This window comes from Macaca thibetana, chromosome 1 (genome assembly GCF_024542745.1).
Source record: "Macaca thibetana thibetana isolate TM-01 chromosome 1, ASM2454274v1, whole genome shotgun sequence".
In the NCBI taxonomy this organism is placed as follows: domain Eukaryota; kingdom Metazoa; phylum Chordata; class Mammalia; order Primates; family Cercopithecidae; genus Macaca; species Macaca thibetana.
Window position 1 is genome coordinate 161,306,408 of NC_065578.1, and position 15,896 is coordinate 161,322,303.

Genomic DNA, 15,896 nt, shown 5'->3' on the forward strand with positions numbered 1-15,896 from the left:
TCTCGGGGGTCAAAATTGAGTCATAGAATCCAAGATCCAGAATCTGGCAGAGTCTTCCAGAGATCAGCTGACCCAATGAATTCCAGGGCTCTCCACAGAGAGGTGCTTGTCCTTAGCTAAGTTTTTACTAAAAATAAGGACAATACCGTGAATTTTAAAAAACACACATATTTGTTGTTAAGGTATATTCTTTACTCTGTTATGCCTACCTTCTTTAAAATTAGCTCCTTCTTATTTTGATGAGACGATGATGGTAGATAGAATTTTAAAATACCGGACGGGCATGGCGGCTCCCACCTGTAATCTCAGCACTTTGGGAGGCTGAGGTGGGAGGACTGCTTGAGGATAGGATTTTGAGTCCAGCCTGGGCAACATAACGAGACCCCATCTCTAAGAAAAAAAAAAATTACAAATATCCTTAATTGGTAAAATAAAATGTTAGCATATGTTGATCCCTCCAGTTTTATTTTTCCTTTGGAAATGTATTGGCTTATAAAATTCCTGTATTTCAGAACTACTGACCTACTCCTTAAAAACTGGGGCCAGGACTAAGGTGAGGGGATGTGAGGCACTCACTTTGGGCACAGAATACAAGTGGATGCCAAAAAGTCAGTGAGTAAGATAACTGATGTTTTCATGTATGTGTGTGTGTGTATACACACACCACACACACACACACACACACACATATATATATATATATTTTTTTTTTTTGAGACAGAGTTTTGCTCTTGTTGCTTAGGCTAGAGTGCAATGGCGCAGTCTCGGCTCACCGCAACCTCCACCTCCCAGGTTCAAGTGATTCTCCTGCTTCAACCTCCTGAGTAGCTGGGATTATAGGCATGCACCACCATGTCTGGCTAATTTTGTATTTTAGTAGAGACGGGTTTCTCCATGTTGGCCAGGCTGGTCCCAAACTCCCGAACTCCTGACCTGAGGTAATTCGCCTGCCTCAGCCTCCCATAGTGTTAGGATTACAGGCATGAGCCACAGCGCCCGGCCTTCATGTATATATATATGTATTTTTTTTTTTTTGAGACAGAGTCTCCCTCTGTCGCCCAGGCTGGAGTGCAGTGGCGCGACCTGGGCTCACGACAAGCTCCGCCTCCCGGGTTCCCGCCATTCTCCTGCCTCAGTCTCCCGAGTAGCTGGGACTACAGGCGACGGCCACCTCGCCCGGCTAGTTTTTTTGTATTTTTTAGTAGAGACGGGGTTTCACCGTGTTAGGCAGGATGGTCTCGATCTCCTGACCTCGTGATCCGCCCATCTCGGCCTCCCAAAGTGCTGGGATTACAGGCTTGAGCCACCGCGCCCGGCCTCATGTATATTTTTTAAAATAAAACTAATGCAAAAAGTCCACAATAAACAGCAATGCAAAATTTTAAAGACAGAATCAGTGTTAGTATTTCACCTTTTGCCTCAGGTTCCAATGTGCTTGGCATGGCACTGCTTAGAAGCAGTTCTTCTAAATCACCCATGATAGGAAAGGGCAATTCTGGGTCTGAGAATACTCCATAAAAGGAACTGCCACAACATTTGCAGGTGTTTGGTTGTCTCATGACCCTGAGGCCTTGAGTCTGATGTCATTCCATTTCTGCAGCTTAAACCTGAGTCCCTCTTTTGCTGCCCTCAATGGAGACATCCACCCCACTCTCCCAAACAACACAACTGTCCTTCAGAGGCTCAAGGGCAGTTACGTAAGCGCTCCCCCACACATCCCCATACTCATTCCTCTCCCTCTGTAGCCAGCTTTTCATGTTTATTTTTCTTTTCTGAATTCTTAGGAAAGCAAGCAAGTGGAGACCAAGACAGATGCCAAGAATGGAGAGGAAAGGGGCAGAGATGCCAGCAAAAAAGCCCTGGGCCCCAGACAGGACTCAGATCTGGGGAAGGAGCCAAAGAGGGGTGGTTTAAAGAAAAGCTTCTCTAGAGACAGAGATGAAGCTGATGGCAAGAGTGGTGAGAAGCCCAAGGAAGAGAAGATCATCCGGGGCATTGACAAGGGCCGGGTCAGGGCTGCAGTGGATAAGAAGGAGGCAGGGAAGGATGGAAGAGCAGAGGAGAGGGCAGTGGCCACCAAGAAGGAAGAGGAGAAGAAAGGGAGTGACAGGAACACAGGCTTGAGCAGGGACAAGGATAAAAAGAGAGAGGAGATGAAGGAGGTGGCCAAGAAAGAGGATGATGAGAAGGTAAAAGGGGAACGTAGGAACACAGACACCAGAAAAGAGGGTGAGAAGATGAAAAGAGCAGGTGGGAACACAGACATGAAAAAGGAGGATGAGAAGGTAAAAAGAGGAACTGGGAACACAGACACCAAAAAGGAGAATGAAAAAGTCAAGAAGGATGAACCCTTACATGAAAAGGAAGCCAAAGAAGACAGCAAGACTAAAACACCCGAGAAACAGATGCCCAGTGGCCCCACCAAGCCCTCTGAAGGGCCGGCCAAGGCGGAGGAGGAGGCAGCTCCCAGCATATTTGATGAGCCTCTGGAAAGAGTGAAGAACAATGACCCTGAGATGACTGAGGTGAATGTCAACAACTCAGACTGCATCACAAATGAGATCTTGGTCCGGTTTACTGAGGCTCTGGAATTCAACACTGTGGTTAAGGTGTTTGCCTTGGCCAACACGCGAGCCGATGACCACGTGGCCTTTGCCATTGCCATCATGCTCAAGGCCAACAAGACCATCACCAGCCTCAACCTGGACTCCAACCACATCACAGGCAAAGGCATCCTGGCCATCTTCCGGGCCCTCCTCCAGAACAACACACTGACCGAGCTCCGCTTCCACAACCAGCGACACATCTGTGGAGGCAAGACAGAGATGGAGATCGCCAAACTGCTGAAGGAGAATACTACCCTGCTCAAGCTGGGCTACCATTTTGAGCTGGCCGGGCCCCGAATGACCGTCACCAATCTGCTCAGCCGCAACATGGACAAGCAGAGACAAAAGCGGCTGCAGGAGCAAAGGCAGGCACAGGAAGCCAAGGGAGAGAAGAAGGATCTGCTGGAGGTACCCAAGGCCGGGGCTCTGGCCAAGGGCTCCCCAAAACCTTCACCTCAACCATCTCCAAAGCCCTCTCCAAAGAACTCACCCAAAAAAGGGGGTGCTCCAGCTGCCCCACCTCCCCCTCCCCCTCCCTTGGCTCCACCCCTTATCATGGAAAACCTGAAGAATTCACTCTCACCAGCTACCCAGAGGAAGATGGGAGACAAAGTCCTCCCTGCCCAGGAGAAGAACTCCCGTGACCAGCTATTGGCCGCCATCCGCTCCAGCAACCTCAAGCAGCTCAAGAAGTTAAGTAGTTGTTGGCGTGAACCAACAGGGCGGGGCTGGTTAGGGCCTGGAGGAGAGGGCAGGACTGCAAAAGGGAAGGCATGCACAGGAGCTCCTGTCGGCTGCAGATGAAATAGACTCCCAGGGCCCATAGGGAACTTCAGGTCATCTTATGCATCCTTCTGCCTGCAGGCAGGTCACACTTGTACATTCCCTAGAGCTGAGACTCTACCCTTCCTTTAAGGAGCTTCCTTTAGCCCCTCACTCCATGCTTCTCTTTCATCCTGCAGTGAAGCCTGTTTCTCCTTAAAATGGAGAAATGGCCTCTACAGAGTAGTTTTGCCTCGGGTCCTTCCTTTAAGTCTTCTCCATTTCCCCAAACAAAAATGATCCATGTTTTACTTAGCCTCCTCTCAGGACAAGCCGAGTCCTACAGGTCAGTCCATCTGAAAGGTCTCTGGGAGACTCACCTCTCCCAGAGGCTAGGCAAAGGAGAGTCTACCTTTGCCTAGCCAGTGCTATGGACAGAGGAGCCATCCCTGGACACCCTACTTCTCCAAGCTCTGCCTCCCCTGGAAGTCTGGCCTGGGTGACAAAGTCCATGATCGTTTGTCCATTTGGCTGGATACCCAACCCCCACAACATCATCTGGGACAAGATATCATGAGATAAAGGACAATTTCCATTGTAATTCCAGTGGTCACTCGATGACATCCAATTTTTACAGACAAGGAAAAATGCTCCTTCAGTGTCAACACCTCATTCACATTCCACAGACATAACATATTGCAGTGTCTCCTGTGTCCTTCCAGTAGGGAGGGAGGTGAGGTGGCCGAGCTCCCTTCTCTAACCTGTCTCTACTTTGCCCCTACAGGTGGAAGTGCCCAAACTGCTTCAGTAGGACCAGGCTACCAGGCACCATCTGCCAATGCCATGACTGCTCAGGCCTCACCTCCCAGGGCTACACAGACCCTGCCCACCCCGTCCCTGGCTGACCTGCTGTGGATGTCCCTATTCTGCCATGGGACAGTCAAGGCCTGGGTCACGCTCAAGGAAGGATGCCTTATCTCTTCTCGCTTTCCTTTTCTTGTCTCTGAGGCTCTCCAAATTTTGCTTTAATACCTGGAGCTCAGGTTTCCGGACAAGAAGAGTCCTTTTAGCACATCGCTGAGAAGATGGCACTGTCCAGGGCCCATGTAACTGGCAAGCTGCAAAAGACCTGTGATCCAGGAAAGATGTCCCACAGGGACCACATCCACCCCAGCCCCACTGCCCTCTAGGGCCAGGATTCAGGCCTCTGAGGAGCCCATGGGGCAAAGCTGCTGGGCCAGTGGCATTCTGTGTGGGACAATGGCAGAAAGATGGAGAGGCACGGGGGCACAAAGGGGAGCATGGGGAGGGGCTGAGGATACCCCAAAGTCCAGGCTAATCAGAGGATGTGGCAGGGGCAGTGGCCTGGATGGACAGTGCCTGGTGGGAGTAGACTCCAGACAGGAGGAGTGGGACAGACAGCAGCTGGACTTGAAGGTTTGATGCCAAAGTAGACATTTTCCTCACACCCACCTGCTGCTGTATAAATAGCTGTGTATCTGTTTTTCCATAAGATTTTGATAATATATACAAACCTTTAGCTGTGAATGGCTGTGCCCCACCTGTTGTCCTGAACTGTGAGTCCTGATCCTAACCCTGGGCTCCCTGGAGGACTCTAGAAGCTGAGGTTCCCTGCCATGCTATTTGAGTTGGCCATGAAATAAATTCACATCCTCAGAAAGTGCAGCATGGAGGAAAATCTGAACTCTGAGCAGAGGACTCTCCACTGACCTGGTTGTTCAGGTCTAGAAGGCCAGGCCTCTACTAGGTCTGCTCCTGAACCAGTCCTGCTGCCTGGAGTCAGTAGCCAGAGCTGTTCTCAGGGGTGCTGGGGCAGAGTGGAGTGCAGGGTGCTGGGATGGCTATATTAGGCATGTTTAGGGATGCTCATTCCATGACTCTGCCTAACCACAGGCTCAGGGCCAGGTCCTCACAGCAGTCACAGGCCCAGGAAGGCAGCAGGCAGAGAAGTGGAGTGACTATTTGGAGAATAGCACCCATACCTGTGTACCCTAGGGCTCAGAAGGGCCTCATCTTCCCCAGCCCTCCCCATCTACTCACCAATTCCGCTTCCTGCCCCAACTGCAGGAATGCTGACAATGCTGCCATGCCCACCATCGTGTGTAGATGAAAGGCATCTTTCTGAATTTCATTCTCTTGAAGGTGCTGGCACCCCTTGGCACTGTGGAACTGCCACCTTGGGTCTGTGTCACTTGTAGGTTTCTCTGCCTCCAGGTTGCCTCAACAGCAGGAGGCACAGCAGTTTCACCATCGTTGAGGTGAGGGTAGGCTACCCCAGCTAGGAAGCAGGATCACTGTGCTAGGTCTGCCCAAAACCAGAGGGCAGTCTAGTCCTGGGGTAAAGCCCTCAGATCCCAGGGCACACTCTTTCCCATTCCCTCCACCCACTTGCCTGTCACCCCAGTCACCTAAGCAATCACTGGGCCCAGAGGAGAGGAGACAGACACACACTGGCTCCTAGACCTAAAGGGTATGAGCTGGAGCTAAGGCCAGCTAGAGCTTCCACTGTCAGCCCCCACTGTCAGCCCCACTGCACCCCCCGGGCCTGCTGGGTGCTGGGCACTAGCTAGATGCTTTAGGTTGCTTCAGCTGATCCTTCAACTCTGTGAGGTGGATACCAGTATTCTATTTTGCAGATAGAGTTTGGCCCAGAGAGGTTAACTAATATATCCATGATCACACAGCTAATAAAAGGCAGAGCTCAGGTCTTTTTTGTTTGTTGGTTTTGTTTTGAGCCCAGGTCTTCAGGCCATAGAACTGCTTCTCATTAACACTCTCCTTCCTTCCCTCACTGAAATAAGGCTGTGACGGTGCTGCAGGAAAGCACTGGATGCTCACCTGAACCCAAACAACCTACCTCCAAATCTTAAGGCTCCAACACCTTAAAAAGGTGTCACCTTAGGAAGCCCTTTCTACCAAACTTCAAACATGATTTAGCCAGAGAGAAAAACCACTCCCTACTGTCCCGAGCAACAAGTGAGCGGCCCCTCCGCGGTGCTCCTGCGGGATGCTGTTTCTGCCCTGGATGATGTAATCATTCCTCTGGTGCACTTGAACCTGGTGCGGAAGCGCAGCGCCACCTGGGGGTGGACCGCAACCCAGATTCTCCAGCTGCTCCAGGGACGCCCTGGAGCTGTGCTAGGGACCAGGGGAGGGAGGCAGTTCAAGGGAGGAGGAGGAAAAGATGGGTAGATAGCCTGGTGAGCTTTGGAAAAGGGGCCCGAACTCCAGAGGCTGCGTTTCTGCTGGGCCATGCACCCACTGCTGCCCACCTGCCCCACCAGCACTGGCAGTCACCCATCTATCCAGCTTCCTTTCCTAAAACTTAGGGGGGAACATCCAGAAAGGCTCTATCCTTGTCTGGTGCCCGTACGGTACAGGGACAAAAAAAAACAGGTTCAAAGACAGCAAATAACTTGTCCAAGTTGATGAATCTGGATTTGAACCCAAGTCTCCTACCTTTGGGTTCATCTAGCAACCTGGATGAAGCCACGGTCTGACCTCCACAGTCTCTGCCTGCAGCCCCCACTGTCATATCGTCCACTCTGCCCCCCCACCCTCCATCACTTCCTGGGGAATCACATTCCTTAGCTCCTACCCACAAGGAAGGGAGGCTTCACCTCTCAGCTCTCCTGGCCCGCAGGGCCCAGCTGTTGCACCCCAAGCTTCTTGCCTCCTGGCCCTATCCAGATGGGAAAAGTGTATTTCCCTCCACCTTCCCTGGGCCACCCCAAGGGATGCCAGCACTGGGACCTAGGCCCTGGTGCTGGCTGTGGGTGGGATGGTAGGCACCAGCAGCTGCCAAGGCGCTGGCCTCACTTGTCCTCACAGAAGCTCAACCTGCAGGTGAGCAAGGGGCTCTAGGCCTGGGCACTGTAGCACACACACGGCACTCTTTAAGAAACATGAGATCTGGATGTAGGTCACCCATGAGCTTCTGGACCACCAAGTCGGGACTGCCATGTGCTGCCCCCTACTCTGCACCCTGCATGGCCAGGCTGGGGCCCCTGACTTCTGAGTTTGGCCTGACTAGGGCTTGTGTCGCTGTGGTGCTGGGCTAGGCTGCTGGCCTAAGAGTGGCCAATAGAGTGTGGCCCCCCTCAGCACCCTTCCCTCAGCACCTCCCACTCGTCCTGCCTATGCCCCTCCTGCCTCTCCCTCCCTCTTTCCTCCAGTCCTCTAGGGCCCTTCCCTTACTTGCCCCTCCCTCCTTTACTCCTTGCCTGAAGTGCCGCCCTTCTGTTCACCTAGGGGGAAGGAGGGAGGCCCTTCTCCCCTCCCTCAAGGTGTCTCTCCTTTGTTGCCAACCTTTCCCCCCCTGCCCATTGTATTTCCATGTGTCCCTGCCCTAGCTCCTTCCCTGCACCTGACCCCTCCCATTCCCCCTGTGAGATCTGCTTCCTCCTGAGCAGGCCCAGCCTGGCAAGATTCCTGCCCTAAGAATGCACTTGTCTTGCTTTTGTCTAAAAATGCCCCTCTTCTCCACCTATGCCTTCCAGACCGCCCCTTGCGGGATTCACCATTCCCTCCCAGCCTGGCAGGACTCGACTGACGCCACTGTCAGCCCCACTGCACCCCCCTGTGCCTGCTGGGTGCTGGGCACTAGCTAGATGCTTTAGGTTGCTTCAGCTGATCTTTCAACTCTGTGAGGTGGATACCAGTATTCTATTTTGCAGATAGAGTTTGGCCCAGAGAGGTTAACTAATATATCCATGATCACACAGCTAATAAAAGGCAGAGCTCAGGTCTTTTTTGTTTGTTGGTTTTGTTTTGAGCCCAGGTCTTCAGGCCATAGAACTGCTTCTCATTAACACTCTCCTTCCTTCCCTCACTGAAATAAGGCTGTGACGGTGCTGCAGGAAAGCACTGGATGCTCACCTGAACCCAAACAACCTACCTCCAAATCTTAAGGCTCCAACACCTTAAAAAGGTGTCACCTTAGGAAGCCCTTTCTACCAAACTTCAAACATGATTTAGCCAGAGAGGTCCTGAGGTCCCCCAATCCTTGAGGGACACTGCCCCTCCCACCCTCACTTCTGCCTGCCCTTATGGGGTCCCTGATTGGCTTTCAGGGGTGCTAGTTGAGGAACAAGGTGATCTGGAGGGGCAACTACAGCTTTGTACTCCCCTGGCCCCGCTGGGCTCCCCTTGTTTCCCAGATGATGAGTCAGATGAGGTGGGGTCAGAGGAGACTGCAGTGCTTTGGGAAGAGATGCAGGGCTGATTGCCTCCATTTAAAGAACTCTAGGATATGTGAGAGACCTCGTCACTGCTCAGAGCACGTGACAGTCCTACTTTGTTGCAGTTTTCTCCTTTTCTTCGAATTCTCTTCAGTGTTTTGCGGAGTGAATTGACTGGAAATGGGGCAACCCCACTCTTCCAGTCTCAGTTATGGCTGGGGTAAACCTGCCTCCTATCCCAGACTACAAAGCATTTTTTCATTGACACCAGGTTGTTGATTCAAGGATAATTAATTCTGACTGGCATCACCTTGCATACATTTCACATCATTTCTCAGAGAAACTCAAAAACCTTAATATATCGATCTCTTCCAGCTCTCAGCTTCAGGAGAGAGGAGACTGGACTCCAAACCTCAGAGGACTTGGAGACCCTCTTTCCTAAATTGTGAAGCCAGGGACTCCAGGGCTCCAGCCCCCACCTCTTGTCCCCACCCTCAAAGAGGAAGTGGATTTGTACCTGTGGCCTCAGCCCTGTCTCTACCAGCATCAGCAGCCCCTCCCTGTCTGGGTCTGATCCAGGGGCAGACACATGGGCCCCATGGATATTTCACTGGGAAGGGGAAAGCTGTGAATCTAGGGGCAGGGCTCTGCCAGGGGAATTTCTGACCCTGGCCCCAAAACCCTGGCTCAGGAGTTCTTGCCTTCCAGGCTGCATGACAAGGGATAATCCTCAAGATTATGTGGGTGGCAGAAAGCCACCCCAGAAGTGCTGGGGGAAGGGTGCTGAGGGGGGCCACACTCTCTTGGCCACTCTTAGGCCAGCAGCCTAGCCTAGCACCACAGCAACACAGGCCCTAGTCAGGCCAAACTCAGACGTCAGGGGCCCCAGCCTGGTCATGCAGGGTACAGAGTAGGGGGCAGCACCCTGCATGGGGGCATGGTCAGCACAATGGCCCTACCCAGAACCCAGCTGGGCTGCAGGAGCCCAGAGGTCTGAGGGGGCAGGGCAGGAGAGCAGAGCCTGAGGCTGCTGTGGGGCTGGAGTACCTGTGCATGGGGAGAAAAGGAGGGCTGGGCTTAGAGGATACTTGGATAAGGGGCTTGGGGAGGGGAGGGGCTCCTCACTGGTGGGGCTTTGCCAAGCTGAGCTTACACTTTTCCCACTTGAATTAAAAACAATAAAACTTCCTTCCCTGGATCTGTCACCAGACAAGTCCTGAGAGCACAAGGACCATGACCCCAGGGAACAAGGAGATGGAAGACAGCCAGGCAGCTCCAGAGGTGGGAGGCTCTTCTAGGCAGTATTTGTGGGAGGAGAGGGAGAAAAGGTCACATCCCCCACTGCGTGGCTCAGCGGGGGTCACAGACATGGGTCTGGGGACTGGGATCCAAGCAGCTGACAGAAGCACCTTGCACCAGGTTCTTGGGTCACCCAGTGTCTCTACCTGGCTCCTAGTCCTAGGACCTCTAATCAGGGAGGAAAGGACAGGACTAACAGTTTAATGTACATAATATTTCACCCTCCTGACAGCCATGGGGTATTATACCCATTCGATTTATTTATTTATTTATTTAGAGACAGATCCTGGTTCTGTCGCCCAGGCTGGAGTGCAGTGGCACAATTTCAGCTCACTGTAACCTCCGCCTCCTGGGTTCAAGTGATTCTTCTGCCTCAGACTCCCGAGTAGCTGGGATTACAGGTGCCTGCCATAATGCTTGGCTAATTTTTTTTTTTTTTTTTGAGACAGAGTTTTGCTCTGTCGCCCAGGCTGGAGTGCAGTGGCCGGATCTCAGCTCACTGCAAGCTCCGCCTCCCGGGTTTACGCCATTCTCCTGCCTCAGCCTCCCGAGCAGCTGGGACTACAGGCACCCGCCACCTCGCCCGGCTAGTTTTTGTATTTTTTAGTAGAGACGGGGTTTCACTGTGTTAGCCAGGATGGTCTCGATCTCCTGACCTCGTGATCCGCCCGTCTCGGCCTCCCAAAGTGCTGGGATTACAGGCTTGAGCCACCGCGCCCGGCTTTTTTTTTAAATATTAGCAGAGACAGGGATTCACCCTACTGGCCAGGTTAGTCTTGAACTCCTGACTTCAGGTGATCTGCCCGCCTCGGCCTCTCAAAGTACTGAGATTACAGGCATGAACTACAGCGCATGTCCTATCCCCATTCTATAGATGGGGACACTGAGGCTTGGAAACCTTGGGAGACATGGCCAAGGTCAGAAAGTGGTGGGGCCCAGAATGAACCTAAGGGTACCTGAATGAGAACTGCCTTTGTACAGTTAGCAGTGCCTCAGCTGCTGTAGAGCTGTTGATCCCTAGCAGGGAATATCTGTAGTGCAAACGAGCATCTCTTCAGAGCCATGGCGAAATTTACCTCATTGTCTTTAGGAAGCAGCCCAGGAATAGTCTGCCTTGGTCTGCGTGTGGATGGGGGGGAGGATGGTGCTGTGCTCCAGTGCTGGTGCTGGCCCTCCCCTACTTTTGGTATATGGAGTGGGCAACAGTCTGGGCCCAGCTGAAGGCGGTGTTCCTGGAAAGTGTGGATGGGTCCAATGATGCGACTGATATGAGTTACGTCTTTACAGCTTTAATCCAGCAGGCCAGAGATCTGGCCAGTGGGGCAGCCAGAGAGGAGGGCTACTGCCAGCTGCTGATGGAACCTCCTCCCTGCCCCCACCCCAGCCCAGAGGGGACAAACAGTAGGGCCCCAGCCTTCCTGGCTGGGATCTTGGGAGCAGAGGGACTATTTGAAAACAGGCACTGTGACCCAGGCTGTCATCTCCCTCCCTTGCCCCCAGTAAAAATAATCCCAAGCCCTCCCCCCAACCCCTCATAGTTCTAGTTCAGCTCCTGTTCCACTTCCCTGAGGCTCTGTCCCCAGTAGGGCCCAGGGCTTGGCTTGGTCTGGGGCCTGGTGACTAGAGGACTCCTGCCCACCCCCAGGACCAGATGCAGGTACAGGATGAGGGCATCTCCCAAGGTTGGCATCACTGAAGGGGCAGCAGAGACATGGCTGGTTCCTCAGGCTCCCGGGTAAGAGGGCTGTGGTGGCATATAGGGAGGAGGAGCTGAAAGCCAAAGAGACAGGATGAGGGTGAGTGGTGGCATAGGTGGATGAAAAGTAACCCCCCTACCCCCAGGGCAGACAGGACCCATAGGAAAGAGTGGGCCTGGAGGTTTCGGGTTAGAGGTGAAGAAAGTCTGGGAGAGGCAATCTGAGAATGAGAGAGGCACAAGGAGGGTCGCAGGGCAAGGGGTGGGGGAAGGCAGCAGCAAGGGGCCCCAGATTGCTTACTTACCTGCAGGGTTGTAGACTGGGGGCCCAGCTGGGTAGAGTGGATATTGGGGAGCAGGACCACTAGGTGGGTACATGAAGCCAGGTTGTGGGGGTGCAGGGCCAGCTTTGGGGTCCTGGGGGTATGGGTATACTGGCTGCACTGGGATGCCTGTCATTGGAATCTCCTGGCCTAGGTGGGGGAGAAGGATCAGCATTCAGAGACCCATCTCCTATGGGAAGCCTCCTCCTCCTGCCCAGGAAATGGTGCTGGCCTCTGGCAAGCTCCAGGCTGGCCATCTTTTCCTCCCACACTCTGCTTGGCAGATTTAAGCAGGGAGCTGTGCACGTGGCCCCAGCTGGTCAATCTGTGTTTAGCAAGTTTGCTCCCCTCAGCAGGTTTCAGAGACCTTATGAACCAGGGAGCACAGCCCAGGGAATATCTCACTTGGGCAAGGATAGGACAGCTCCGGACTGGTATCCTGTAATCCAGCAGAGCTGCCACTAAGGGGGTCTTCTCCTAGCCCTTTCCGCCCACACTGATCTCCCATATGGCACCACCGTCCCCATGTCCATCAGGTTGTGGCATATGTGCATCACATGCCAACACTCAGGCACATATTCTGCCATCCACTGCAGCACACTCAATTAATGTTCATCACTACAGACCTGACCCCATGTACTTACTAAGAGTCATGTGCACACATACACCCACTCACCCACTATTGTTGACAGACTGCACTCCTGTATACATTTGAATCTTCATGTGTATGCACAGAAATGCACACACAGTCTGATGTTCCATATACCCCTGGGCACATTCTAATAGTCAGGTGTTTACAAGCATTTTTCTGGGTTTTCATGCTGGCAGGTGTGTGTATACAGAAGTACGTACTACTACAGAATTTACCCAATCCATGAACTTTCTGCTGCCCATTATGGGACTTAGCCCAGCCCATATGAGGCTCATCTTGCCCAGTACTGGGTGTACCTTCAAATGGGCTCTGGAGTTGCTGGCGCCGGCGGTACAGGTAGCAACAGGAACAGAGGAAGCAGCAGATGGTGGTGGCAACCACAGCAACAAAGAGGATCACAGCTGAGGCGATGCCTGCTATGGTCTTGGGACTTTAGACAAAGAACAGGTCCTCTCACCTTCCAACACTCACAGGAGGGAGTCCTCATTATGCTGGCTCCAACTCCTGGCCAGCAGGGGGGCCACAGCATGCTGAGATTTGGGGTTCCTTGTGGGGCTCTGCCCAGTCCCTGTGAAGGAGATCTTAGAGGACCTCCACTTCCCAGAAGGCTATGCTGCCTGGCTGGCTAGTGTGAAGCATACGGGGATTTGCAGTGCGCCCCCAACCATTGCTTTTATATCTACAACTTAAATGATTTGACATACAGCATAACACTGAAAGGAGCCTTATAAATAATCTAGAGCCATTTTTTCCAAACCCCACTTCAATCAGAAGTCTCTGTATCTATTTTATATATGATATATTTTTAAAAGTTTGACAACCACTAATTTGGCAAGCAATGACCCATAGAAGGCAAGTGTCTTCTCCAAGATCACACAGCTAGTAAGAAGTGGACCTGGGAATCAAACCCAAGTCTCCGCCTTTGTGCCAGAGCTTCTTCCACAAAGCCACACTGTCGTCCAGGTGTTAACCCTGAACCCTGCCTCCCCAGGACCTAGCAGGACCAAAGGGAGGGCTCCAGAAAGAACCTGGAAACCCCTGGCCCGGCCAAAGCCTATGAAGGTAACTAACATGCCTTTTCTGGAACTCCCAGGCACCAGCACCTAAGCACCTAGCTCTGCCGCCAAGCTGGAGTCCTGGTGACTCCATTCAGCTAAGAATGTGGAGGTCGAAATGGAGAGGAGGCAGGAGTCTGGGAGGGAGGAAGGGGAGGCCTCTGGAGAAAAGGATGGAGGAGGGGGTGAGAGTGGGGACGCAGGAACCCACCTGAAGGCCAGGCAGTGCTTCTGCTGCCTCTCGGTGATGAGCAAGGTCAGGTCCCTGCAGCAGTACCGATGGTAGCAGGTCCCGCAGCAGAAGGTGAAGAACTCGCAGTTAAACCCCGGATGCCAGGAGCCATTCCGGTCCAAGTACCATAGGCAGTCCTCGCCGGCCAGCGCTGCGGGCAGGGGTTGGGGGTGCCCAGTGGCCACCAGGCCAGTTCATCCCCGGCCGCCCTCGGCCCCACTGCCCCGGTGGTCCCCAGCCTGCTGGCTCCCGAACACTGAGGGTTGCCCCTTGTCTCCAACCTGAGGGTCTCAGCTCCGGAGCTCCAGAGGCCTCTGCCTGAAGCTGACCCTGCACCCCGGGGTCGGCCTCCCATGGTCCAGCATCCTGGCGCTCCCTCTTCCCGCTTCTTGAGGATCCAGCAACACCCAAGGCTCCCGTGGCAGCCTTGGATAAGCCTCGACCCCAAGCCCCTCGGATCGGCCCCTCCCCTTCCTCCGCCCCCATCCCACCCCATCCCACCCCGGCCGCATCACTCCCCATCCCCTTACCCAGGGGAGCCCCCAGCATCAACAGAGCGATTGCAGTGAGCGGCGCGGCCCGGCGGAGCCCCGCGGGTGGCATGGTGGGGGCTGGGCGCGGCCGGGGTCGGGCCTCCCAGAGAAGGGACCGCAGGACCAAGCCGGCTAGCTGGAGCTGCGGCGGGGCCCAGCCCGCGGCCAGGCTGGGGCTCCTCTTCCGCCTCCTCTGGGGGTGGGACTAAGCGCCCCGCCCGCGCTAATCCAGCCGGCGCGGCTCCGCGCAGCGCCCAGGAGTCCACCCACCAGCGACGCCCACCTAGCCTCTGGAGCTGGGTGCCCCTCACCCAGCAGAGCACTGCCCTGCTCCCCCTGTCCCCGGCTCCGCTGTGGTTCCTCCCGTCCGAGCCAACATGGGCACCGCGGGCAGTTGGGCACTGCGGCCAGGGAAGTCTGGCTGTGTCCTGGACCCGCCCCCGGCCTGGGCCCAATCAGTATGCTGGACTCCAGAAGCCCTGATCCTGGTGCCACCTCCGAATGCCCAGACACATGGGCCAACCCTGGAGGGGCAGGGCTGGACCTTCCCTTGTTGGGGACCTCCTCTGCCGCGTCCAGCCTGGGACATCCTGTGGGGGGCTGAGAGGGAAAGAGGCTGGATGTCACCCCGCCCCCATTCCCAGAACACAAGCACTCATTGAGAGGCATTCAGAGTGGCTTTGTCCCCAGCGGTGCCCACAGGCCTGGACCCTGCCAGCTGCACTGGCTCCCTACGATGGACCCTTCCCCCTTCAAGTGGACAGAGCTGTCATGCACAAGCCCATGGCTTCACTAGCAGGGAAGGCAGGCTGCTGGGGCCACCCGGGGCCCATCCAGTTATACACTCTTCACAGAGCAAGCCGGTACTGCAATAGCCACCGGAGCATAGGGAGGTCAACAGTTAATTTCAGGTGGGCAACAGTTAATTCCAGGTGGAGACAGCGTTTTAGGGTGGGAGAGGTCAATCAGTCTTCACAGGTTTATACTGAGTGCCAGTGACTATGCCCCATGGTACATGAGGTACCCTCCGAGGAACTGCAAATTAAGCCAGGGAGATCATCAAAAGCCTACCTTAATCCCCTGCCATGTACACCCTTTACACGCACGTCCAGGCTTCCACATCTACCTCACTGAAATCTTTCCACAACTCTATTAACTAAGCAAGGTTGGTCGGTGTTATCAATCCCATTTCACAGACAGAGAAACTAGGACTCATGGAGGTTAAAGAACTTGTTCAAGGTAATACAGCCAGTAAATGGCAGAGGCATCAGGAAGACCCAAATCTAAATCAGGGTTGATCCCCAGCCACAACAGCAGACTGTGCAGACAGCGAGTATTTCTTGTGTTCTGGAGTGACAGAATCAGGGCAGGTCCATGGAAGGCCCAGTAGAATCTTAGTAGGTTAGGGAAGAACAGCTGGAAGAGGAGCTATCCCATCCTGGGTCCCTGTGGGTGCTGGCACACCTACCCAAGAGAGCTGGAATAGGAGAGGATAGGCTCCTGCCCCAGAAAGTTGCTGGTAGCCTGATGGGCAAGA

The 15,896-nt window shown here is 53.9% G+C and overlaps 2 protein-coding genes across 2 annotated transcripts in view; one reads left to right on the plus strand and one right to left on the minus strand.

The window, feature by feature from the left end:
- The window catches only part of LMOD1 (leiomodin 1), a 61,438-nt gene extending 55,345 nt beyond the window's left edge, over positions 1-6,093 (plus strand). Inside the window, exons 5-6 of the mRNA XM_050763605.1 lie at positions 1,785-3,306; positions 4,160-6,093. Coding sequence (XP_050619562.1) covers positions 1,785-3,306; positions 4,160-4,179 — 1,542 coding nt within the window. The 3' untranslated portion in view covers positions 4,180-6,093. The remainder of the gene's footprint in view (positions 1-1,784; positions 3,307-4,159) is intronic.
- A 5,052-nt stretch (positions 6,094-11,145) lies between these two features.
- Positions 11,146-15,896, minus strand: part of SHISA4 (shisa family member 4) — a 429,323-nt gene continuing 424,572 nt past the window's right edge. Inside the window, exons 2-6 of the mRNA XM_050764546.1 lie at positions 14,357-14,525; positions 13,806-13,977; positions 12,836-12,969; positions 11,870-12,037; positions 11,146-11,638 (exon numbers count right to left, since the gene is read on the minus strand). Coding sequence (XP_050620503.1) covers positions 11,592-11,638; positions 11,870-12,037; positions 12,836-12,969; positions 13,806-13,977; positions 14,357-14,429 — 594 coding nt within the window. The 5' untranslated portion in view covers positions 14,430-14,525 and the 3' untranslated portion in view covers positions 11,146-11,591. The remainder of the gene's footprint in view (positions 11,639-11,869; positions 12,038-12,835; positions 12,970-13,805; positions 13,978-14,356; positions 14,526-15,896) is intronic.